Here is a 24,331-nt window from a genome sequence, read left to right as displayed (position 1 = left end):
CTCACCCAGAAACACCCAGAGGACAATGTTGAAGCAAACTTCCATGCTTTATTTCTTTATTTACAACATAAGGATTTCATTTATGTACATAATTATGTGGATGGTACTTGGACATAACATTTGTAATACACACACACACAGACCAGTAAGCATTTGAAGTAGATAAATTACTCACCAACCTCAGTATTAAACTGAATGTACAAATACCTTTTAAAATACTATCACATTTTTCTCTGGTCAGCTGATTAACAGTAGTAGGAAAGACACTCTCATACACACACACACACACACACACACACACACACACACACACACACACACACACACACACACACACACACACACAAATGCACAGCTCTGTACAGATCCTTCCGATAATATACCGCTATTCTATTCTTTTTAGCATACCTTATGGAATGTTTTACTGATTTTCTAGAACACTCTTTATTCTTAATATCAATCAGTGCTGATGAAAGAAACATCATCAGGGTAAGTTCCAAGGGGCATAATATCACCGTTCATTCCCCATCACAATTATCCTTAAAACTTTTATCAGTAATGTAGATAAAGATAACAGAAGTAATAAGAACAAAACCTGATGATGCGAGTGCTAAAATTAATCATGACCACAATGTTATTTTAATACTCAGGATGATATAAACATATGTACAGTTCAGCTACTAGCCTATCACAGTTGGGCTTGAAGGTTTCATCACATCAGCTGCTTGAAGAAATAATTTTAGAGCAGAATCATGTTACACTTTTGTTCTGTGTGATAATTCAGTTCTTAATAGATATTACAAGTGACAGAGAGAAGACGTAAATATATTGACCTGAATTCTCAGTAAAACAGTATCTTACTGACCCTGTGTCTCTCTTACTGTCTTTATGACAGATACTCATTTAAACACACACACACACACACACACACACACACACACACACACACGCTCACCTTTCCCTCTCTCATGGGTGTATGTGGCAATGCCCAAAGCCAGAGTTCTGACAATTTGATCAGCATTGTGCCAGGAAGCTGTTAGAAGAAGACATGTATTTGGCAAGGAAGAGAAACCAACACATTGTATAGATGGCTCTGGAAGACTTTCAGTCATTTGCACCTGATGTATACCCGTGCTATGATTTTCTCCCTTGTGCACCAGCCACCACCCAACCCCACCCTTGAAACACACCTGTCCCCCGTCACAACACTCAGAGGGGATCGGTCTTTCTTCAGGTGTGGTTGTAGACATTTATTTTCATCTGCACCACACCCCAGCACACCTCTCCCCGATCACCCCACATGTGACAGAATATTGGAATAACCAGCCGGGATTTCCCTTTCAAGGTGTGCTTGTCTGATGCTCTAATCCGCATCCCCACCCCCATTCCCCCCCTCCCCCCCCCTCGCAAATCTCTCCCCCGATCACCCTACATGTGACAGAATGTTGGAACATTCCGTTGGGATCTCCCTCTCCAGGTGAGGCGCCATGCTGCCGGAACTTTCACACCTGCCCCAACCCGTCTTCCACACATTGGTGATATCCTCCATGTCGACGCCGTCGTTGTGGTAGAAGCGGGGTCGTCCCCCCTCTATCAGCATGTGGTGGCCGGCGGTGTTGTTGGTGGCGATGGTGGAGTTGACGCGGTAGTAGTGGATGGTGGGAATGTTGACGTTGTTGCCCACACTGTCTGTGAAGTTCGCAAACTCCTTGCACGTGCCGTTGGATTCTCGAAACTGTGGAGTGAACAGTGAAAGTTGGGGGTAGAAGATGGTTTGATGGATCGGAGGGAGGGGGGGGGGGGGGTGCTCATTTAGTTGCTGAAAACGGCAAACTTATTTAAAGATCTGTGATTTCCACCGAAGAAGGAAGTGAAGACTGTTTAACGTCAGGTTTTGTTTAATATCCTTGACACAAAGGGTCAAAAATCCCAAAAATAAGGCCTTAAATGAATAAGGGCTTATTTCAGGAAATAAGGGCTTCTTTTTTTATGGGCTTATTTTTTTAAGGCCTTGTTTTTTTAAGGCCTTATTTCAGAATAAGGCCTTACGAGAAATAAGGCCTTATTTTTCTAAGGTCATATTGGAAATAAGGCCTTAAAAAAATAAGGCCTTAAAAAAATAAGCCCATAAAAAAAATAAGCCCTTATTTTCTTAAGGCCTTATTTCTTTTAAGGCCTTATTTTTTTCTCCTCTCAGTTGTATGCTGGTACACAGAGAGAGCGACGTTAGAGAGAGGGAGAGAGAGAAGAGACACAGACAAACAGACGGACTGACAGACAGATAGACAGATAGACAGACGAACGAACTGACGGACGGACTGACAGAGAGAGAAAGAGGGAGAGAGAGAGAGGGTGTGTGTGTGTGTGTGTGTGCATGAGTGTGTGTGTGCGTGCGTGCGTGCGTGTGTGTGTGTGTGTGTGTGTGTTTGCAAATGCGTTAGGGTTGGTACAGGTGTACAGGAGAGTCCAGGTGCGACAACCGATTTCAACCAGTGTCATGTTTATCGTTTGGAAATGTTTTCTCTTGTTCCATTCATGATCTCTTTTTTCACGCTCACGCGCATATGTGCGTTCGTGAGTGTGCGCGTGCGTATGAGTGTATGTGTGTGTGTGTTGTCGTCTATATGTGTCATTAAGTTATTGTGTGCTGCTATTAGGGTGAGCAGTAGTGATGCGCAGAAAAATAAGGCCTTATTTTTGTAAGGCCTTATTATTGTAAGGCCTTATTTTTTTAAGGGCTTATTTTTCTTAAGGCCTTATTTTCCTAAGGCCTTATCGAAAATAAGGCCTTATTTTATCAGGGTCTTAAAATAAATAAGGCCTTATTTCTTTACGCCCTCATTTTTAATGACTATAGAGATTTAAGGCCTTATTTTCAAAATAAGGCCTTATTTCTCGAAAATAAGGGCTTATTTCCAAAAATAAGGCCTTATTTTGAAAATAAGGGCTTATTCTTTTAAGGCCTTATTTTGAGGATTTTTGACCCTTTGTGCCAAGGATAGTTTAAGTTATGCTTTAGGTATAGGATGTTTCTCTTTATGAATTGCACATTCTCTGGACCCAAAAAGCAACAACTAACTTAACTAACTATTGCCCATTCTTTGGCCATATCATGAGTAAATGAGTACAAGACACTGGACAAAACGGCATTCTCTATTTAAAGGCTGCCGATCTAATTGCTGCCTTCTCTTAGCCAAACTTGGTGACCTTCATGAATGTCAGTAAAGACACAGGCCATAATGTAACCCGCAGCTCACAACAGACAGGAAAACTTTGTGCATTTCAAAGCTCTCCAGCTCTTAGACATTATACCTTTATGTTGAATCTGATGTCGCCGAAGATGAGTTTAGAGGACAACATTGTGTATTTCAAAGCTATCCAGCTCCCGAACATTACCTTTATGTTGAATTTGATGTCGCCAAAGTTGAGTTCAGAGCAAAACATTGTGCATTTCAAAGCTCTCCAGCACTTAGACATTAAACCTTTAAGTTGAATCTGATGTCGCTGAAGATGAGTTTAGAGGAAAACATTGTGTATTTCAAAGCTCTTTAGCTCGTAGACATTATACCTTGCTGTTGAATCTGATGTTGCCGAAGATGAGTTTATAGGAAAACATTGTGTATTTCAAAGCTCTCCAGCTCGTAGACATTATACCTTGCTGTTGAATCTGATGTCGCTGAAGATGAGTTTAGAGGACAAAATTGTGTATTTCAAAGCTCACTGGCTACTTAGACATTACCTTGCTGTTAAATCCGGGATGTTCCCCCCAGACACGATTTTTGACTCACATGCGAAGCAAAAGTGAGTCTATGTACTCACCCGAGTCGTCCGTCCGTCCGTCCGTCCGTCCGTCCGTCCGTCCGGAAAACTTTAACGTTGGATATTTCTTGGACACTATTCAGTCTATCAGTACCAAATTTGGCAAGATGGTGTATGATGACAAGGCCCCAAAAAACATACATAGCATCTTGACCTTGCTTCAAGGTCAAGGTCGCAGGGGCCATAAATGTTGCCTAAAAAACAGCTATTTTTCACATTTTTCCCATTTTCTCTGAAGTTTTTGAGATTCAATACCTCACCTATATATGATATATAGGGCAAAGTAAGCCCCATCTTTTGATACCAGTTTGGTTTACCTTGCTTCAAGGTCAAGGTCACAGGAGCTCTTCAAAGTTGGATTGTATACATATTTTGAAGTGACCTTGACCCTGAACTATGGAAGATAACTGTTTCAAACTTAAAAATTATGTGGGGCACATGTTATGCTTTCATCATGAGACACATTTGGTCACATATGATCAAGGTCAAGGTCACTTTGACCCTTATGAAATGTGACCGAAATAAGGTAGTGAACCACTAAAAGTGACCATATCTCATGGTAGAAAGAGCCAATAAGCACCATTGTACTTCCTATGTCTTGAATTAACAGCTTTGTGTTGCATGACCTTGGATGACCTTGACCTTGGGTCTTGGGTCAAGGTCACATGTATTTTGGTAGGACAAATGTGTAAAGCATGTGAGTCGTATGGGCTTTGCCCTTCTTGTTAACTTTTTAAAAGAGATCAAGATTTTTTACAAGATTTGAAGTACCAGAAGTGATAGTGATTAATTTTTAGAACCTTCTTTTACAGTGATAGATCTGAATGTAAATAGTCTGAAACGTAAAACTTGCCATGTGAAGTGAAAAAGAAAATAACTGCATCAGTCTCGAATAGCAGCTAGCATCTGCTGAAGGGACATTAAAACCCCAAAACCAACCAACCAACCAACCTTGCTGTTGAATCTGATGTCACCGAAGATGAGTTTGCAGACAACATTGTGTATTTCAAAGCTCTCCAGCTCGTAGACATTATACCTTGCTGTTGAATCTGATGTCGCTGAAGATGAGTTTAGAGGACAACATTGTGAATTTAATTCAAAGCTCACTAGCTACTTAGACATTACCTTGCTGTTGAATCTGATGTCCCCGAAGATGAGTTTGCGGAAAACGTGGTCTGGAGGGGTGAAGGAAAAGGTGATGAAGACGCTGATGGCGCTAGAAGTGAAGAAGGTGGTCCCGCTGCAGGTGGCGTTGCTGACTATGTCTATGTTTCGAGTCGCCCACTCCATCTGATAGCACTCCGATATCCTCCACTTGCCTTGCTTCTTCTTCCCCACCTTGTCTTGCTGTGCATGTGAAACAAATGAGAGTGAAGGTGATTGATACAAAACGGTATCAGTACCAAATACAATAAGGTAAATACAATGGGATCCGCCCCCCTACCCCCCGCGGGTTAGGGGGAAGAATTTACCCAGGCGACTAACGGATTCTGTTTCTCTTCTTACCCTTGTTAAGTGTTTCTTGTATAGAATATAGTCAATTTTTGTAAAGATTTTATTCAAGCAGTATGTAAAAAATGTTAAGTCCTTTGTACTGGAAACTTGCATTCTCCCAGTAAGGTAATACATTGTACTACGTTGCAAGCCCCTGGAGCAAATTTTTGATTTGTGCTTTTGTGAACAAGAAACAATTGACAAGTGGCTCTATCCCATCTCCCCCCTTCCCCTGTCGCGATATAACCTTCATGGTTGAAAACGACGTTTAACACCAAATAAAGAAAGAAAGATCCGCCCCCCCCCTTCTAAGATATTGAGATGTTCTGTTCATAACCACTGTAAATTTACCTCTGTATCAAGACAACCCCCGATTTTAAGACCTTTTTGTTTGTTTGTTTGCTTAACGCCCAGCCGACCACGAAGGGCCATATCAGGGCGGTGCTGCTTTGACATAACGTGCGCCACACACAAGACAGAAGTCGCAGCACAGGCTTCATGTCTTACCCAGTCACATTATTCTGACACCGGACCAACCAGTCCTAGCACTAACCCCATAATGCCAGACGCCAGGCGGAGCAGCCACTAGATTGCCAATTTTAAAGTCTTAGGTATGACTCGGCCCGGGTTCGAACCCACGACCTCCCGATCACGGGGCGAACGCCTTACCGCTAGGCCAACCGTGCCGGATTTTAAGACCTGATTTGCTCAGATTTTTGGAGGTCTTAAGTGTGTGTGTGTGTGTGTGGGGGGGGGGGGGTGTTGCCTGTTGGGTCCTCTGTATACTGATCATGGCTTAAACCCAGATCTTCATTCTTTCATAGGATTTAGGATTTTCTGGTTATAGTTCACATGACTTGTAAACGGATCTTTGACTACACCTGCATCTTCATGCTGTTATTGGATTTTACAATATTCATATAACCTTTGTAAATAATAATTTACCTCTGCTTTAAGACTCACTCCTTTGTTATTGTCCTGGTTTTCTCTGTTTTTGTTAGTAATAAAAAAGTACTGATTGTTGTCTGAAGCCTGAATTTAGTGTGGTCAACGAAGGGTGACACACCTTGGTAAACAGCGCCATTTTGAGGTGGGTGGTGGTCTTCTCGTAGATGTAGTTGTAACTGATGTCCAGGTCTTCCTGGTTGCGGATGTCATTGATGGTCATGAAGCGTACCCAGTTGGCCTCGTACCCCGTCGTTTCATTCGGGGTGGATGCATCAAAGTCCGGGTGGTGAATGAAAACACTCACGTTCTGAAAATAGATAGGAGGGAGTTGACGTCAAACCATGCATGATGGCAGTTTTGGTCTCAGCTTCAGAGGACAAAAAGTCAATTGGACCCGGGATTGAAAATAATGTCCTGTATTTAGTCCGCCTGGTAAGAAAATTGATGCTCAGATGACCCCTACAGGTTAAAACAATGAGACAGACGACAGGCCAGGGGTCAGACCAATGCGGCAGATCAAAAAAGTATTTGTCAATGACTGAAGAACGGGGCCTCAGTAACGATGAGATGTGCTTGTTTTGCAGTTTTTCTTTTTATTGGGTGAGGATTTCAAATAGTTTGGGCCTCTGAATCGTTTTGACGATGGATTTATTATACCGTATGAGATATTGGTAAGCATGTTCATACTGTTGAAACATTAAGGTCACGAGAAACAGTTAAAGCATGTCTAGAACATGTATTACGTTCATAGTGTATCGTTATACATCTCAAAACCTGGTATAATATACAAACAGAAAATAAAACCACACGAGGATAACTGTATTCATCGGGACTATGAATTTGAAAAATAAGGCCAACTCTTTTGAAAATCCATTGTAATTTATAGCCACCCAACCTGACTAAAAATTTAAACAGAAGTTGTATGGATCTTGAGGTTTTTTCCACTCTAAACCCAACCTACGTGAAAGTAGCGCTGATGAGGATAACACTGTATTCATCGGAAATGTAAATTCGAACAACAAGGCCATCAATTTTCGAAGTCCATTGTAATTTATAGCCATCCACACAGACTAGAAATTCAAACAGAAATTTACGAATGTTGCACACTTTGTCTTTTAATTCTAAACCAAACTCACCTGAAAGTAGCGCTGGTCGTTGTACTTGTCCTCAAAGACGGTGGTGGGCACCTGGAAGATGACCTTGCCGTTCATGTCACGCTGGGTCTGCGTGAAGATGAAGACGGTGATGGCGCAGGCAGAGTTGATGAGCAGGCCCAGCATGATGAATACCCTGTAGGCCACGTGCCGCGAGGACTCTTTGGTCTTGAGCCTGGCCTCGCGCAGAGAGGCCTTGTTGCAGTACTTCACCAAGCTGATGACGATGCGTACCATCAGGCCTGAAAGACACGGTGTAACTTGTGACAATTTCTCATTTCCATTATGTATCCCATCTCTGGTAAATTCTGGTCGCTTCCTCCCAATGGAAAGCGAGCAGCAACAGAGTCGCGCTACTCGGTTGCAGGCATGTTTGGCTGTTATCAGCCACCTGCGATCTTTTGGCAAAATGACCAAAGTCTTTCACATGCCATGCACAGTGCGGGGCACACTTAGAAGCTTTAGAGAGCCTGGAAGTCATAGTGTGTCTCCATTCTGATCATCATCGCTCCACGACTATCATTTTGACCTGAGTTCAGGATGAGTGTGTCTCTTCAAAATGGTGATACATGTACATCATACACGTTTGTGGCTTGTTTACTTACTTACTTACTTACTGCCCGTTACGCCGGTTGGCATGACAAAGGACCTCCACTTGGTCACTGGTGGCTTGTTTAGTGGGATCTTGAATACAACAATGAAGAGGAGATGCTGTGTCTAGGAAACATGTTTATTTGGCTCATGTTTTCTCTTTCACTGTTGGTCCCCCCCCCCCCCCCCCTCTCTCTCTCCCACTGCCATCTCTGTCTCCCGTCAAAGAGTTGTTCCATTATTCACTAACAACGGGAGTCACGAGTGGACCCTCATCAGTCTATGAAGTCTGCCTGTCTTTGTTTTCTTTCTTTCGTTGCTTTAATACTCACCACTCTGCCTCAGAAAGGAGCGCAAGGGAAGTCTAATATAGTTTGAAAACATTCAACATCTCTCTCTCTCTCTCTCTCTCTCTCTCTCTCTCTCTCTCTCTCTCTCTCTCTCTTTTCTGCAGTGGAATGTAATGGTTTGATGTCTAAGTTAACAGACGGAGAGTTTATTTCTTTTGTTGGTACTTTCGATTTCATTTGTTTGGTCGAGACACATATGGAACATTTTGAGATGAATGTTTTTACAGGATATTCTGTTTTTTTGCAAATCAGCAACAAAGTTCACAAAACATGGACGTAGATCGGGAGGGATTTTATGTCTTGTTAGGAATGAATTCGTTCCTAAAATTTGTGAAGTGAATGTGCTTTGTGCAAATGTGTATGCTTTTTGAGTCACTTGAGAAAAAGTGACTCTATGTAATCGGTCAGTGTTAGTCTGTCCGGCCGTCCGGCCGGCCGGCCGGCCGTCCGGCCGGCCGTCCGGCCGGCCGGCCGGCCGGCCGGCCGTAGACACCACCTTAACGTTGGACTTTTCTCGGAAACTATCAAAGCGATCGGGCTCATATTTTGTTTAGTCGTGACCTCCAATGACCTCTACACTTTAACGATGGTTTCGTTGACCTTTGACCTTTTTCAAGGTCACAGGTCAGCGTCAAAGGAAAAATTAGACATTTTATATCTTTGACAAAGTTCATCGGATGTGATTGAAACTTTGTAGGATTATTCTTTACATCAAAGTATTTACATCTGTAGCCTTTTACGAACGTTATCAGAAAAACAAGGGAGATAACTAGCCTTTTCTGTTCGGCAACACACAACTTAACGTTGGGCTTTTCTCGGAAACTATAAAAGTGACCGGGCTCAAATTTTATGTGAACGTGACTCCCAGTGACCTCTACACTTTGACGTCTGCTTTGGTGACCTTTGACCTTTTTCAAGGTCACAGGTATGTCTTGAAGGAAAAAAATTGAAATATCATATCTCTGAAACTATTCATCGGATTTGATTCAAACTTTATAGGATTATTCTTTACATCAAATTATTTACATCTGTATTGTGTTGTGAATAGCAATTTCTTCCTGTCCATCTGATGCCTCATATAATATTCAGAACTGCGAAAGTGACTCGATCGAGCGTTTGCTCTTCTTGTGTTATTGATAAGAGCGTGTTTGGCAAGATATCCTGTTTGTGTGTGCTTACGTACCACCAGAAGGATCTCCATATTACACTGTTTTTGATTGTGATAATGGAATAAGCATGCTGGAAGAATGTATAACTGATTGCATGCTAAGTATGAATGATACGTATGTGATTGTCGCGGGTGATTTAAACAGCAGGATCTCCAATGTTTCGCAGACTTTTGTACTTGATGAAAATGTTGTGGATTCGCTTTATAAAAGCCACGTCGTGTGCGACAACAGATGCTCTGAAGACAAGGTTTTAAATAGTTATGGAAAGCGTTTGTTAAATATGTGCACAGCGCTAGATCTGTCTGTTTTGAATGGTGTCATGACAGGTGATGAAGAGGGGCGTTTTACTTACATTCAATCACATATTCTTACCTCAACTCACATAAATGGCATTAACTTCAGTTCATTGCTAAGATATTGAAGTAGTACTCGACCCTGGTAAGGGGGGAAGTAACTCCCTAAGAAAAACAATCCGTAGTCAAGGACGGGAGTCACCTCCCCTACCGGTAACCCGCACATGCGCGGTCCTGCTACCGGCCGTCATTCCACCCACTTCAACACTACTGCACAGACGTGTTGTTGTACTCCGGCATATTTTTTTGCCTTGGCCTTTCGTGGAAGGCCATTTGACCCTGGTCTTTGCGTTGCTATCTTTAGGTAAGATCGTTTCACTATCTCTTCGCTGCGTTCGTTCGAGTTTTTTCGTTCGTTTGAGTATTTTCGCTGTTGTAATTCATCTCCACGTGCGCGTGTTCGATATTGCAAATGGCGGACAAAAACTCAAAAAGCAAGGGCAAACTTGTTTCCCTACTCTCTTCACCGGGAAAAGAGAAGGATAAAGACAAGTCTAAGTCTAAATCAAAGACGCGTGCCTCTGTGTCTTCTTCACAGCCTACTTCTTTAATTCTGGTTACTGACCCGGTGACTAAGAAGACAGAACGGGTGTCGCTCGACTCTACGTCACCGTCACCGGTTTTCCCTACGCGGGAACGTTCTTCTCCTCCTCTCTCGCGCTCGCAGACGCCACGGTCTAGCGAGTCCGTGTCGCGGGAAGAAATTCTGGCTATGTTTGCCACTCTGAAACATGACCTAGTTGCCTTACATTCGGCTGAAAGGCCTGTCGCTCCCCTCCCGCCTGGCGTGGGGGGGGTGGCTTCTCTTTCTCGGCTGCGGCCGTCCGCGACGATCACGTCGGCTGATCTCGGGCCGGATTTTTCTGGTTCGGTTGCGGATTCCCCTGCCTTGTCAGGGGGGTTCGCGGCCTTAGCGCCGCCCGGTTCCAGCGCTTCGGCGTTGGGCGGCGTTTGTGGGAGTCCCCATCTTTTTGGGGGCTCACACTTGCCTGCGGGCCCGGGTTACGCTCTTGCGTCGCCGGGTTCGCAGACGGCTCCTCCCCGGCAGTACACCGTCCATCACGTGGCGGGTGCGCTAGGGAGCGGCGTAGCGCGCCAGCCTGCCCCCCTGGGATCAGTTTCGGCTGTCCCGGCCTCTGGGGGGCAGGCAGCAGCGTCTTGTTTGCCCAGTTCTGGCCTACAAGATTCTGTCGGCGGTCATCGACCTGTAGCTCTTGGTTCGGCTGCCGCCGTTCCTGGTTGGAGTTCGCAGGGGGTAGGCTCCTCTGGTTGCCCCTCGGGGCTTCCGGTCGGGCCTGCCCGCGGATTGTCATCCTCGACTTCCGGTTGTGCTGTGGCAGGCACTTCCGGTGGAGGACAGCGGGCTAGTGGTTCCGGTGGCAGTGTCCCTGCTATCCCGTCCCTGGTTACGCATCGACTTCCGGCCCCGACTTCCGGTTCCGCCGCGGCGGTTCCGGTTGTCGGCGGTGCTGTTGGTGGACAGTTTGCGGCGCTTCCGTCTATTGTTCAACCGACTCTAGCCACTTCCGCTTCCGTGGACGGGTGGGTTTCCGGTTTACCGGACCCTCCTTCTGATGGAGATCAGGAAGGTTTTGGAGAGGAACAGGAAGGGGATGAGGATCGTTCCGAATCCGTTACCCCCTTACGGATTCCCAATAAGCTGGGCCCTACTCTGGAGTTGGCTGCGGAGATAACCTCACGGTACTTCCCTGAGGGTGTCTCCGCCGACTCTACTGTTGTCGCACCCCCTCCTTCTGCTTTGGCAGACTTTGCGGGCGCGGGGGACACGAGGGCGAAGTTCCGTTTCATGGAATCTCCTTCCGTCCCGTTTGTGATGGCTCAGGTGTTGGCGGACGCTAACACACCCTACCCTCTTTTGGCTGCTCATGGGGAAGCCCCCCCTTCTGCCCAGCCTTGGTTAACCTCGGCTCAGGCAGGCGGCGGCCTCCCAGCCAACTCAAGAAGATCGCGGCTGCCTAGCAGGCCACATTCTCTTCTCTCCTCTTTTTCGCTGCCCACAGCTCCACTTCCGGTGACTCCGGAACTGGCTCGCTTGCGGCAGGATGGTTATAGCCGAGATAGGACTTCCGTTTGTACGGAACAGAGTCTACTCGGGCTGGAGGAAAGCGGGCGTTCTTCCCTTGAACTGACCTCTTTAGCGGAAACGCTCATCCGGTCTCTCACGAGAGCCATCGCTTCGTCCATCGAGCCTTTTAGGTTTCGTGACGATGCTATTGAGGCTGATGCTGCCATGCTCCTGGCGGCGCTTGCGAAGGTCACTGACAGTCAGATGACGCTTGCTGCTCGGCTCTACTCTCAGGTGGTATTCTGGAGGCGAGAGGCTTTTCTTAACGGCTCTCGCCTGACGGATAAGGCCACCATAGACTCTTTGAGAGTCTCTCCCTTTTCAGAGGGTGCGTTGCTGGGGTCACGCTCTTTGGATGCCCTTCGGCAGCAAACTGAGGAAACTCGTGACCAACATGTGGTGCAACTGACGGAACTCGCTCTCAAGCAGCACAGCAACAAACCACGGAGTTCTGCGTCAGCGCCAGACAGCTCTTCTGGGCAGCAGTCGTCTCGCGCAGGTAGGGGTGGGTCACGGTCCCGTCCTTACCAGCGTAAACCTTCCTTCGGGAAGCGGGGGTCTGGGCGCACGCCCAACCCCCAATGAGCCACCCCCGATCCAGTCACCCCCCCCAGCCTCTACCCTTTTGGTAGCAGGCGGCCTCTTCCGGGTCCTGCCAGCTTGGCTGTCTCGGACAAGCAGCCTATGGAGCATGGGGGTGATTCGATCGGGGTTCCGCCTTCCTGGGCAGGAAGGCAAAGCCCCTTCGTCCAGGGCGCCGGCCAACTTCCGGTTTCCGGTCAGCCCAGACGCTCAGGAGACTTTACAGGCGGAAATCCTTCTCTTTCTGCGGAAGCAGGCTATAGAGGAGTTTCTCGGCCACCCCTTCTTGGGACTTTACGGCAGAATTTTGGTTGTCCCCGGGGTGTTGCACCAAGGCATGGTGTTCATTTCACGGGAGTGGGCAGTCCGTCCCACTCAACGTCGTTTATACAAACTGCAGGCGCGCCCTTTTCAGGCGGCGCTCAGTTCAGTCTGGAATCCGACGTCACACGGCTGGGACGTCTCAGTTCCGTTTCGGGGTCTGGTTGCAGCAGACCACGCCTCAGTGGATGAACACTCCTTGGCGTCTGTTTCATCACTTTCTCTCCGCTTTCCAGGGCACCCATTTGTTGTTTCTTTATGACAACACGGCGGTCTCTGCTTATTCCAACAAACAGGGCGGGTCCCGATCTCGGCTGTGGTCCAGCCGAGCATGCGAGACTCTTTCGTAGATCCTGATCTCGGCTCGCTATCTGCCCGGCTGCATGAACGTCCTTGCCGACGTCATCAGCCGTTCCTTCCAGATCCTCCACACGGAGTGGACCATCACCCATCAGGCGCTCCTCCTTCTTTGGGCGCAGGCAGAGCGTCCGATGGTCGTCTTTTTCGCCACGAGATTTTCACGTCGCCTCCCGATCGTTGTGTCTGTTTCCGGGCCCGGAAGCTTGGCAGATCGAAGCGATGACGATCGGCTGGGCAGGGCTAGAGGCTTACGCCTTCCCTCCCACTCCACTCATCGGAAGGGTTCAGCCTAAAGCCGTCTTGGAGCGGCTTCATCTCCTTCTCGTGGCATCGCGCTGGCCCAGTCAGCATTAGTTCCCGGACCCCATGCGGCTCACCAGCGGCCCGCCAATCTCGCTCGGCCGCCGGCGAGGGGAGTTTTTCCAGCCCAGAACGGGGACTCTGCACATCGCCCCGAGGGCCTGGATCCTCACGCCTGGAGAGGGTTCGGAGATCACTGGGGTGCTCAGGCGCCTCCGTTTCGCTTTTGGACTTAGGCCAGAAGGCTCACAGGCCACCTCCTCTGTCTACTAGTCACACTGGCTGGCTTGGACCCAATGGTTTGCGGCTAACAATGTTGTCCCGGTCGCCCTGCGATCAATGCAGGTCGCAAACCATCTGGCATGGCTCTCCGCTCGGGGACGCGCCGCGTCCGCTTTGCGCGCTCGCCGCTCAGCCATCTCTGTTACTTTTAAGCAACTTGGACGCTCCATCTCCCTCGGGGGAGTTATCGTGAGTGTGCTAAAGGGCGCGGCCCTCAGTTCTGCAACGGAGAGAACTTCTGTCCCGGCTTGGGGCGTTCCTCTAGTACTCGAATTTCTCCGTTCTAGTGCTTTTGAACCTTTACAAGACGCTAGTCTCTCTGACCTTACGCGCAAAACTCTCATGCTCATACTGCTCGCCTCCGCGCGGAGGGGCAGTGAGATCCACGGCCTCTCAGGCCTAGACCGGGATATCACTTTCGGAAGAGACGGCTCGGTTTCACTGCGTGTCCGTCCCGATTTTCTCGCCAAGAATCAAAAACCTGGTCCACTTTCACCGATCATTTCCATTCGGCCTCTCCGGGACATTTTTTAGCCCCCGGCGATCCGGATTTTTCTAACTGCCCGGTACGCGCGCTTAAGGCTTACTTGTCGCGCACCGCTCCGTTTCGAGCATCAGCTCCGAAGTTGTTGTTTATTTCGATCATTTCAGCCCGAAATAAAGACTTTGCAAAAACCACGCTTTTCAGATGGTCTTCCACACTTATAAGGCATGCTTATCAGTGGTGGCAGACACAAAAAGGGGGGGGGGGCAGTCAGTCCTTCCTCCTCGATCACCTCGTACGCACGAGGCTTGAGCGTGGGCAACTTCCTTAGCTGTCCTCAAGTCTGGAAGGATGTCAGACGTCCTCAAAGCTGCATACTGGACGACTCATGATGTCTTCCTCAGCTACTACCTCCGGGGCATTGCCAGCACTCATCTGGATGGTACCAACTGCCTCCCAGCTATGGTTGCCGCAGGCCAGATACTTCCAAGAGATTAATGTGAGTATCCCACCGCCTTTATGTGCAATCTGCCATTTATGTGAGTTGAGGTAAGAATATGTGATTGAATCGAAAATTTCAAAACTAAATTTTCATTTAATTAATATACTTACTCAACTCACATCGTTTATACCCTCCCATCCATCCCCGCTAACATTATATGTGTTACAGGTGTGTGTTTCCGTGGGGGAATGACGGCCGGTAGCAGGACCGCGCATGTGCGGGTTACCGGTAGGGGAGGTGACTCCCGTCCTTGACTACGGATTGTTTTTCTTAGGGAGTTACTTCCCCCCTTACCAGGGTCGAGTACTACTTCAATATCTTAGCAATGAACTGAAGTTAATGCCATTTATGTGAGTTGAGTAAGTATATTAATTAAATGAAAATTTAGTTTTGAAATTTTCGATTTTGTAATGCGGATGCAGTGTAAATGATTACTTTTTGTTGTCGAACGATTTGTTTGCTCTAGTTTCTGCTGCGAGCACTCTGTCAGTTATGGAGCGTATCGAGTCAGACCATATGCCAGTTGTACTTTTTGCCAAATTTTTGAAAGAAAATGTGTGTCATGATAAGCGTGTAAAAGCAGAAGGTGTGGTTGACAGATTTGTATGGAATGGTGCGAATGCAGAGCTGTTTTCGACGATTATGAACGGAGATGATAGCCAGGACAAGTTGAGTTATGCCATGAGTCTGATTGACGTTAATATTGACTATGCTGTCCATATGTTTTGTGACTGTATTAAGCAGAATGCTCAATGTATGAAGAAGAGAGTGTTTGTGAATGAAAGGAAGAGTATGGGTGACTGGTTTGATGAAGAATGTAGGAAAGCAAGGCAAAATGTTTGGAAGATGTTAGAGATATGTTGTGGCTCAAAGGATGCGGATGATCGTACTGCATTTTGTACAACGAGGCGAGAATAATAAGCACTTGCTGGAAAGGAAGAAAAAGGAACATAATGATGCGATGATACAGTACTTGATTGACTCTGAAAATAATCAACATGATTTTTGGGACGCAATGCGAAAACTGTCTTTTAAAAGAAAAAGTGTTACGAACAATGTGCCTGTTGATGTGTGGTTTCAACATTTTAAAGAGCTGTTTGAAAAAGATGAAAGTAATGTGGAAAGTTTTAATTACGATGAAGGTGAGCAAGACAGTATTTTGAATAATCTGATTTCACAAGAGGAAGTTTTGAATGCATTAAGAAAATTGAAAGATCATACCCCCCGCGGGTTAGGGGGAAGAATTTACCCGATGCTCCCCAGCATGTCGTAAGAGGCGACTGACGGATTCTGTTTCTCCTTTTACCCTTGCGGGTTGAATAATGTCTCAGAATCCTGGGCATGGTTTTCTCAATTTTTCGTTTTTGTTCGTGACCCACATCCCCCTCCTCCCTTACCTCGCCCACTGTTACCTTTGCAATGGTCCGACGGCCTAAGCAATTAACCGTTCGTTCGTTCTCTCTCTTCAACCGGGGATATAGCTCAGTTGGTAGCGCGCTGGATTTGTATTCAGTTGGCTGCTGTCAGCGTGAGTTCGATCCCAGGTTCGGCGGAAATTTATTTCAGAGTCAACTTTGTGTGCAGACTCTCTTCGGTGTCCGAACCCTCCCCCCGTGTACACTACATTGGGTGTGCACGTTAAAGATCCCACGATTGACAAAAGGGTCTTTCCTGGCAAAATTGCTTAGGCACAGTTAATAATTGTCTACCTATACCCGTGTCACTTGGAATAATAGGCCGTGAAAGGTAAATATGCGCCGAAATGGCTGCAATCTACTGGCCGTATAAAATTTCATCTCACACGGCATCACTGCAGAGCGCCTAGAACTGTACCCACGGAATATGCGCGATATAAGCGTCATTGATTGATTCACCCCCCCCCCCCCCCCCCCACTTCCTCCAACTCACCCATCAGCACAATCGAGGCTTTGGAGAGCTGGAAGACACTGATGGGGTCCTCGCGGCACATGGCGATGTAGACGTTGATGGCGATCTGGGGCAGGTCCTCGATCCAGATAGTCACTGCGGACACCAGGTCCGTGTCCAGCCAGGGGTTGTTGCGGAACACCTCCCACCACAGGTTGACCCCCTCGAACACGAACGTGATGGACCTGCAAGATTTGTTAAGATCGTGGTGATGGTTTTTTGAGTCACTTGAGAAAATGTGACTCTATGTAATCGGTCAGTGTTAGTCTGTCGACGGCCGGCCGTAGACACCACCTTAACGTTGGACTTTTCTCGGAAACTATCAAAGCGATCGGGCTCATATTTTGTTTAGTCGTGACCTCCAATGACCTCTACACTTTAACGATGGTTTCGTTGCCCTTTGACCTTTTTCAAGGTCACAGGTCAGCGTCAAAGGAAAAATTAGACATTTTATATCTTTGACAAAGTTCATCGGATGTGATTGAAACTTTGTAGGATTATTCTTTACATCAAAGTATTTACATCTGTAGCCTTTTACGAACGTTATCAGAAAAACAAGGGAGATAACTAGCCTTTTCTGTTCGGCAACACACAACTTAACGTTGGGCTTTTCTCGGAAACTATAAAAGTGACCGGGCTCAAATTTTATGTGAACGTGACTCCCAGTGACCTCTACACTTTGACGTCTGCTTTGGTGACCTTTGACCTTTTTCAAGGTCACAGGTATGTCTTGAATTCTTCAGGTATGCATTGTGTTGTGAATAGCAATTTCTTCCTGTCCATCTGATGCCTCATATAATATTCAGAACTGCGAAAGTGACTCGATCGAGCGTTTGCTCTTCTTGTTTTCTGTGAGGGTCGTGTCAAGTATACTTCGCGAAGATTGCTGCACGGCGCTTTAGCACTGAGGGTTTGATAAACAGAGTGCGCGAAGTCGACTTCACCCCCCGCGGGTTAGGGGGGAAGAATTTACATGATGCTCCCCAGCATGTCGTAAGAGGCGACTAACGGATTCTGTTTCTCTTTTTACCCTTGTTAAGTGTTTCTTGTATAGAATATAGTCAATTTTTGTAAAGATTTTAGTCAAGCAGTATGTAAGAAATGTTAAGTCCTTTGTACTGGAAACTTGCATAATCTCCCAGTAAGGTAATACATTGTACTACGTTGGAAGCCCCTGGAGCAAATGTTTGATTAGTGCTTTTGTGAACAAGAAACAATTAACAAGTGACTCTATCTCATCCCCCCCTTTCCCCGTCGCGATATAACCTTCGTGGTTGAAAACGACGTTAAACACCAAATAAAGAAAGAAAGAAAGTCGACTTCAGACTCAATGTAGGACCATCTTCATCCTGAGTATTTTTTGGGTTGTGGCGGAGATTGGGTTTGAAATCTTCTCAAAAACAAGAAAGGTAGGTTGTTGGAACTTTGAATTTTGGAACGTTGGCAGTCTCTTTGATTTTTGAATTTGAAATCTTCTCGTCAATTTTATTTCTTTGTAAAATCAGGAGGGAGACTGCTAACAAAAACAACAACAACAACAACACACATGAACAGGAAAAGTGAACAGCTCTCTCACGGTGCACAGCTGGAATTGCAGGATGAATTATTTCATATTTCAAGCAACGAGTGGCTTTTTAACAAATGAATCCAAGGAAAAAAAATCCCAATTCTCCACAGCAAACAGTCAAGGTGTTGAGTTTTGGTACGTGTCCAAAGGGAGGGATGGTCTTATCCCATATAAAAGCCTGGCAAGATCTGAGACGGTGAGCCGCACAGTTTTCACGAGAAAGTCTGTGTCTTTAAATGCAAAAAAACCCAAAGACAGAAACTGAATATCACTTACCCAACGATGGAGAAAGCGAGCAGAGCCCATATCGCCGCATCCTCCGGGGGTCCGTAGACCAGCCCTTCCTCCGCCAAGCTGACGTCAACGTAGAGCAGCCAATCGCTGAACAGGTCAGCGATGTCAAGGCCGAGGATGATGAGGAAGAAAATGATGCGACATGGGTAGCTTTTCTGTGGAGTGCAGCTCTTGCAGCACAGGTTGACGTGTGTTGGCAGGTCCGTTTCTGTGGGGCGGCAAAGGTATAAATGAATGAGTGGATGAGTAAAGAAATGAATGGCGAGGAATATGATGCGGCATAGATATCTTTACTGCGGAATGACTATCGTAAAAATAGCCTCCTGCACGTGTAACCGTCTTGCAAATCCGTTTCTGTGAGGAGAAGAATGAATGATTGGACGAGTAAATAAATGAATGGCAAGGAAGAAGATGATGCGACATAGATAACTGAACTGCGGAGTGATTATCGTAAAGACAACCTCCTTGACGTGTAACCATCTTGCAAATCCGTTTCTGTGAGGAAAGGAATGAATAATTGGACGAGTAAAGAAAGGAACGGCAAGGAAGAAGATGATGCGACATAGATAACTGAACTGCGGAGTGATTATCGTAAAGATAGCCTCCTTCCCTCGCAACCATCGTGAAACCCACCATGGTTCTGTCCAGTATTTTACATGAGGTCAGCCCATCCTTTCTTTTGGACGATTATCCAAAATCAACGGCTCTGCTACTTTCTGCGACGCAGAAGACAATTTTAGCAGAATTAATTTCAGTGTCAATCTGCAAAATTAGTTCAGCAAGAAAAAATCCCATTTTACTGAGGAAGCAGCCAGGCTGTGTATTTTTTTTTTAAAGTGTCAAAGTGCGAGCATTCTCTTATTCCATATAAAAAAGAAAACTTAGTCAGATATATGGGGAGGGTTACATTAGATGGTGTTCACAGGAAGGAAGATATCTTTAAAGAGATCTAGCTATTCTAATACTGCAACTTATTACCGTCATCGTCATAAATCCGGCATGGGCAGAAGCAATGTACACAGCAACCCATCATTGGAGGTAGGACACTTTCAAAACACAATGTGACTTTAAGTCTTTGCTTGAAAATGCAGCTGTCGTGCTGTGGCCTTTAAAGTTTATTTTTTGTTCTCAGGCAATATCGGTGTTCTCATATATCGTACACAGCTGATGCCATACCCTTCGATTTTTTTTTTTTAAAGGCACAGGTACTGAGCTGTTGAACGGTTGTACAGTAATCATCTGTTGACATCCGATAACCACATCATCACGCTATCAGCCTAACCGCACATAACACACATTCAAACAAGTTTGCTTCAAGCAAACAGTCCACCTTTTATCTTTGCACACAAACATGTTATCACCTGCACAAATACCCAATTGAACATGGACATAGATTTCCTAGATGAGAATATGTCCGTAACCATAACAGCCTAACCGCATAAACCACACACAAATCAAAACAGTGTGCTTCAAGCAAGTCTACCGATCACCTTTGCACACATATTTGTTATCTCCTGCACAAGTACTCCATTGCACATAACATACATTTCCTGTTTCAGAATAATTATGTCTGTAGCCATTAATTAGCCTAACCGCATAAACCACATTAGGGAAAACTTTGCTTTGAACAAGTGGTCGTCCACTCCTGTTATCTTTTCACACAAAAATGCTATCTTCCGCACAAATACTCCATTGAATATTTGAATTTCCTGGTTCATATTTTATCTGGCTTAGTTCCTGTGTCCTGAGTTAAACGTCATTGCAACCAGTATTACCGAGAGGTAAACCAGACATGCAACAAGTTTTGCTTCGAGCTAAAAGTCCACGGCCTTCGTTGCACACGAAAAGGCTATCTCCCGCGCAAATACTCCAGGATACGTATACATAATAATATAAATGTCCTGGTTCAGATTAAATCCGTCTTACTTGTTTCATAACTCTGCACGTCTTTCAAACCAGCCTTGCTGAGAGATAAACCACATACGCAAAAAGTGTTGCATCAAGCAAGCAATCCACCTATCGTTTTGCAAGAATTATGTACCTTTTGCTGAAATACTATAATATGTACTTGAAAATACATTTTCTGGTTCAATTTTTTCTCATACCGATATCAGCTTAACCGCAGTAACTGCATGTGAGAAAGGTTTGCCTTGAGCAAGTGGTGATCCACGCCTGTCTTTGCATACAAAAAGGCTATCTCCCGCGCAAATACTCCATTGTACTTGTACATAAATTTCCTGTTTCAGATTAAATACGTCCTAGTTTGATAACTCTGCACGGAATTAAACGTCCTTCCAACAAGCCTTGCCCAGAGATAACAATGTTGTGGTCGTTGCTTAGAGTTCGCCAAAGCCCAGTGTCTATTTTCTCCCCTCTGTCACTGTTGATTTTAGCCACTTTGTGGTGTGATCCATGTGTAGATCATTTTGAGTAGAATTTGCCAGGAGAGTTCTCAGCTGTCTTTGATGTTTGCTCAGGCATCGGAGCAAATACTGTAGGGCCAACTAGGTTAGATGTACGGTTTTTCGATCGAAGGAAATCACGGGTATTAGGGGTGTGGTTGCATGTAAATTTGTGCATAATGCAGATGTTATCATTGGGAAGAAAAGGGAAGAGGAGGAGAAGGCGTTGGTTTTGATTGATTGGTTTTGGAAAGCCTCATATGTTTCAAAAGACTAGGTGTTTTTTGTTGGCAAAAAGTTGCTGTGATTAGTTATACTTTACAGACAAATCTTTGACTTGACATTTTTACGGTTGCTTGATTGATATAATGAATTAATTGTTGATTATTTTTCGCGTAATTGATTTAATGATAAAGGGATCGATCCGTCTTGGCAAAAGTTGCAACATGAACACCCCCCCCCCCCCCCCCCCCCCCCCCTCTTCCAACCAAACACTGACTTTCATTGTCCTTTGTTGTAGTATTGGTGAATACCGTATTGTTAAGTGTCACACTTGAGAAAGCATTTCTGTCTGTCTGTCTGTCTGTCTGTCTGTCTGTCTGTCTGTCTCTCTCTCTCTCTCTCTCTCTCTCTCTCTCTCTCTCTCTCTCTCTCTCTCTCTCTCTCTCTCGGGCACTGCCCACATATCTAAGATTACAACTCGTTTTGTTATTTGTCACACTGGCTCGGCTACAGTTTTGTTTACTATCCAAGTGCAGTGTGTGTGTGTGTGTGTGTGTGTGTGTGTGTGTGTGTGTGTGTGTGTGTGTGTGTGTGTGTGTTAACTTCAGTCCCTCCCCCTCCCGTCATAAAAAGGCCTCAGCAGGTATGCCGAATACCTGTGTTTGTAACTGAAAAAAAACCACACCCTGTGTTTTGCTCTTGTCTTGTCAAGGACAGCTTTGAATCAATGGTAACCTAATCTCTTATCTCGAGTTATTCAGGTGTTTTATTTTATTCTTTCTAGAAACATTAGTAGCCTGGCACGTCGCGGCAAAGTCACACAGTCTGCAGTGATTTAAAAAACATGATAGTCGTGTGTTTGCTTTGCATTGAGTTGCACCTGACCCAGTGGTGCAAGCATGAGTGTTGTGTTGACTGACTTTTTTCCTTGTAAGTCCTTCCGCTAACTCGTTCTTGTCTTGTCACTTGGGATGCTTTTGTAGGCGTGACACAGCTACTTGATTTTAGTCATCTTAGCCTCCTCCATTTGTTTTTAAACAAAGAAACATGTCCTGGCGTTTCCGTGCACAATATAACAACATGATGATGATAACGACGATGATGATAACGACGATGATGATGATGATGATGATTATTATTAGAAACAAGAAATTCCTCCGAGGTAGGAAAAACACCCCCGTCCTTACCATTCTCACTGCCACCAACTGAGAAGGTTATTTCCCTTTGACCATTAATATGTCCCTCTATAAGTCCTTGTCGAATCTTAATCCACCAATAACTCCCTAACCGTGTGTTTGACTGGTCCCAATTTTTGTAAGGACCGTCTCAGGAATGTATAGAACCTGTTCACCAAGTTTGGTGACGATCGGTCCGTTCATTCTTGAGATCTATATGCGAACACAAACACACAAACAAACAAACACATCGACCGAATCCTATACACACCCCTATACCGGGGGTGTAAAAATAAACTATAACAAACAAACAACCAAACTAAAAACGTATTGATCGAACTTGCTTGTACTCAAGCTGGCCTTATCTTTGCAGATAAGAACGAAACGAACCTTCATGCTTAACGCTCATAACCTTTTTTTCGTAGACAAAATTGTCTTTTATGATTCTATACATTCATAAGGCATTTGGTTATAGTCCGGTATTCTGCAGATACGGGTTAATCAACCTCTTACCGTCAAATTCTGAATCGTCATAATCATCCGGCGTCTCCACGGTAACCACCCGAATTTTGCCACTGGGTTTTAACGAATCTTTGCCACTGGGTTTCACAGAATCCACCCGAGTATCCCCAGCGGGTATCACATCCACCCGTGTCATTTCGATGTCTTCACTGCGGCCACCCTTTGACTTGTACTGTCCTCCGTTGGTGACCGAACTGCCGTTCGGTCTGTATGTACCCCCTTCCTCCATTGGGTGCAGGCGACGTGTGGTATCTTCGATCACCACAAAACGGTTCAAGATTTACTCAAATTGGAGGAACAAAGCGCGTTTCTCTGTATATTGCGGACTGCACGTTATCTTAAATGTTTTTCATGCTGTGTTTGAGGAACACAGAACAGCGCGCTTTCTGGAGATAACCTTGGCAGGTCGCGCTTGTCCCTATTCGATTTTGCTGAAGTTTGGATTGGCTCTTCTCTGATATCGTCAGTTGTGTGTCAATAACAGGGAGGATTTTGATAAAGTGGGATTTATAGTGGCTTAGCTTGCCTGTTGATTATGTAGGGCACTTTCGCAGGGAGCCAAAAGGACTTGGAAAAGAGCCACAAATCCACTTTCGTAGCGTTATTTCAAACCCAGAGCAGTTTAAAATCTCAGAAAAGACGATGGCAGACTTCTTAGCTTGTTGCAGTTTCCAGTGTACAGTAGCACCTCAGTGGTTGTAAATTTCAGTCTGTCAAGGTTACAGGACTGTTGTTTTGCAGAAAGTTCTTCGCCGATATTTTGAGAAAATGCCACTTTTAGCACAGGTTTTCTATGAAGTCTAGTGACCTGTAGTAAGGTAGTCACCACTGCTTTTACGATTTTCTTGTACGTCCAGTGGACAGCGCTCTGATGAACAGACTCACAGTATTAGCACGGCTTTTCTGATGAATCCAGTGTCTTGCAGCTGTCGATTTTGTTATAGACTGTTCTCGTAAGTCCAGGTTATATTGAGTGTAGCTTTGCTTGGTCAATGGTACTGTTGCGGCGAACCTGTGTCTGCGCAAGAGGTTTGATACACGACAACAGCACTTTCCTTTGTACACCATTGACTGATTTCAAGATTTAGTTACCACAGAAAATTTATCACGCACTCCAAGCACTGCGCCAGAAAAGACCAACGGTTTTTACTGGTGTGTGCGTTATTATTCTCCGGTGGTGCAACCAGAAATGCAAATACGCGTTGAGTCCTAACTAGGTCACCACAGTATTACAAGTGCGAGCCTGCACTGCTGGTCAACAAACAAACCACTTTATCAGCAGCTGCTAATGTTGTGTCCGATTTAGCCTGTGTGTGTCAACGTTATCTGAGCAGGACTGTTTTCACCACACCTTACTTTATAGCCCGATACCCGTTCAACTTCTCTCTCACGTCATTTTGTACAGCTATTTTGCTTCCCTGTCAGCAT

General features: G+C 45.4%; 2 protein-coding genes across 3 annotated transcripts in view; one reads left to right on the top strand and one right to left on the bottom strand.

The window, feature by feature from the left end:
- The window catches only part of LOC138975576 (notchless protein homolog 1-like), a 60,629-nt gene that overhangs the window by 19,581 nt on the left and 16,717 nt on the right, over positions 1–24,331 (top strand). The window lies entirely within an intron of this gene.
- On the bottom strand, positions 22–24,331 carry LOC138975575 (uncharacterized). 2 transcript variants are annotated; one of them, XM_070348296.1, is made up of 7 exons: positions 22,895–24,331; positions 18,565–18,790; positions 16,704–16,906; positions 7,398–7,657; positions 6,380–6,568; positions 4,945–5,166; positions 22–1,735 (listed from the first exon to the last, which is right to left on the bottom strand). In XM_070348296.1, exons 1-7 carry the CDS (start codon positions 23,130–23,132, stop codon positions 1,424–1,426), a joined length of 1,650 nt encoding a protein of 549 aa, XP_070204397.1. In that variant the 5' UTR covers positions 23,133–24,331; the 3' UTR covers positions 22–1,423. The 2 variants fall into 2 exon arrangements, with proteins under 2 accessions (XP_070204397.1, XP_070204398.1); XM_070348297.1 differs by lacking the exon at positions 22,895–24,331 and adding an exon at positions 19,561–20,647.

The sequence above is a fragment of the Littorina saxatilis genome, linkage group LG9 (genome assembly GCF_037325665.1).
Source record: "Littorina saxatilis isolate snail1 linkage group LG9, US_GU_Lsax_2.0, whole genome shotgun sequence".
Taxonomy (NCBI): Eukaryota; Metazoa; Mollusca; class Gastropoda; order Littorinimorpha; family Littorinidae; genus Littorina; species Littorina saxatilis.
Note: the sequence above shows the minus strand (reverse complement) of the source record. Positions and strands in the feature narration are given on the sequence as shown.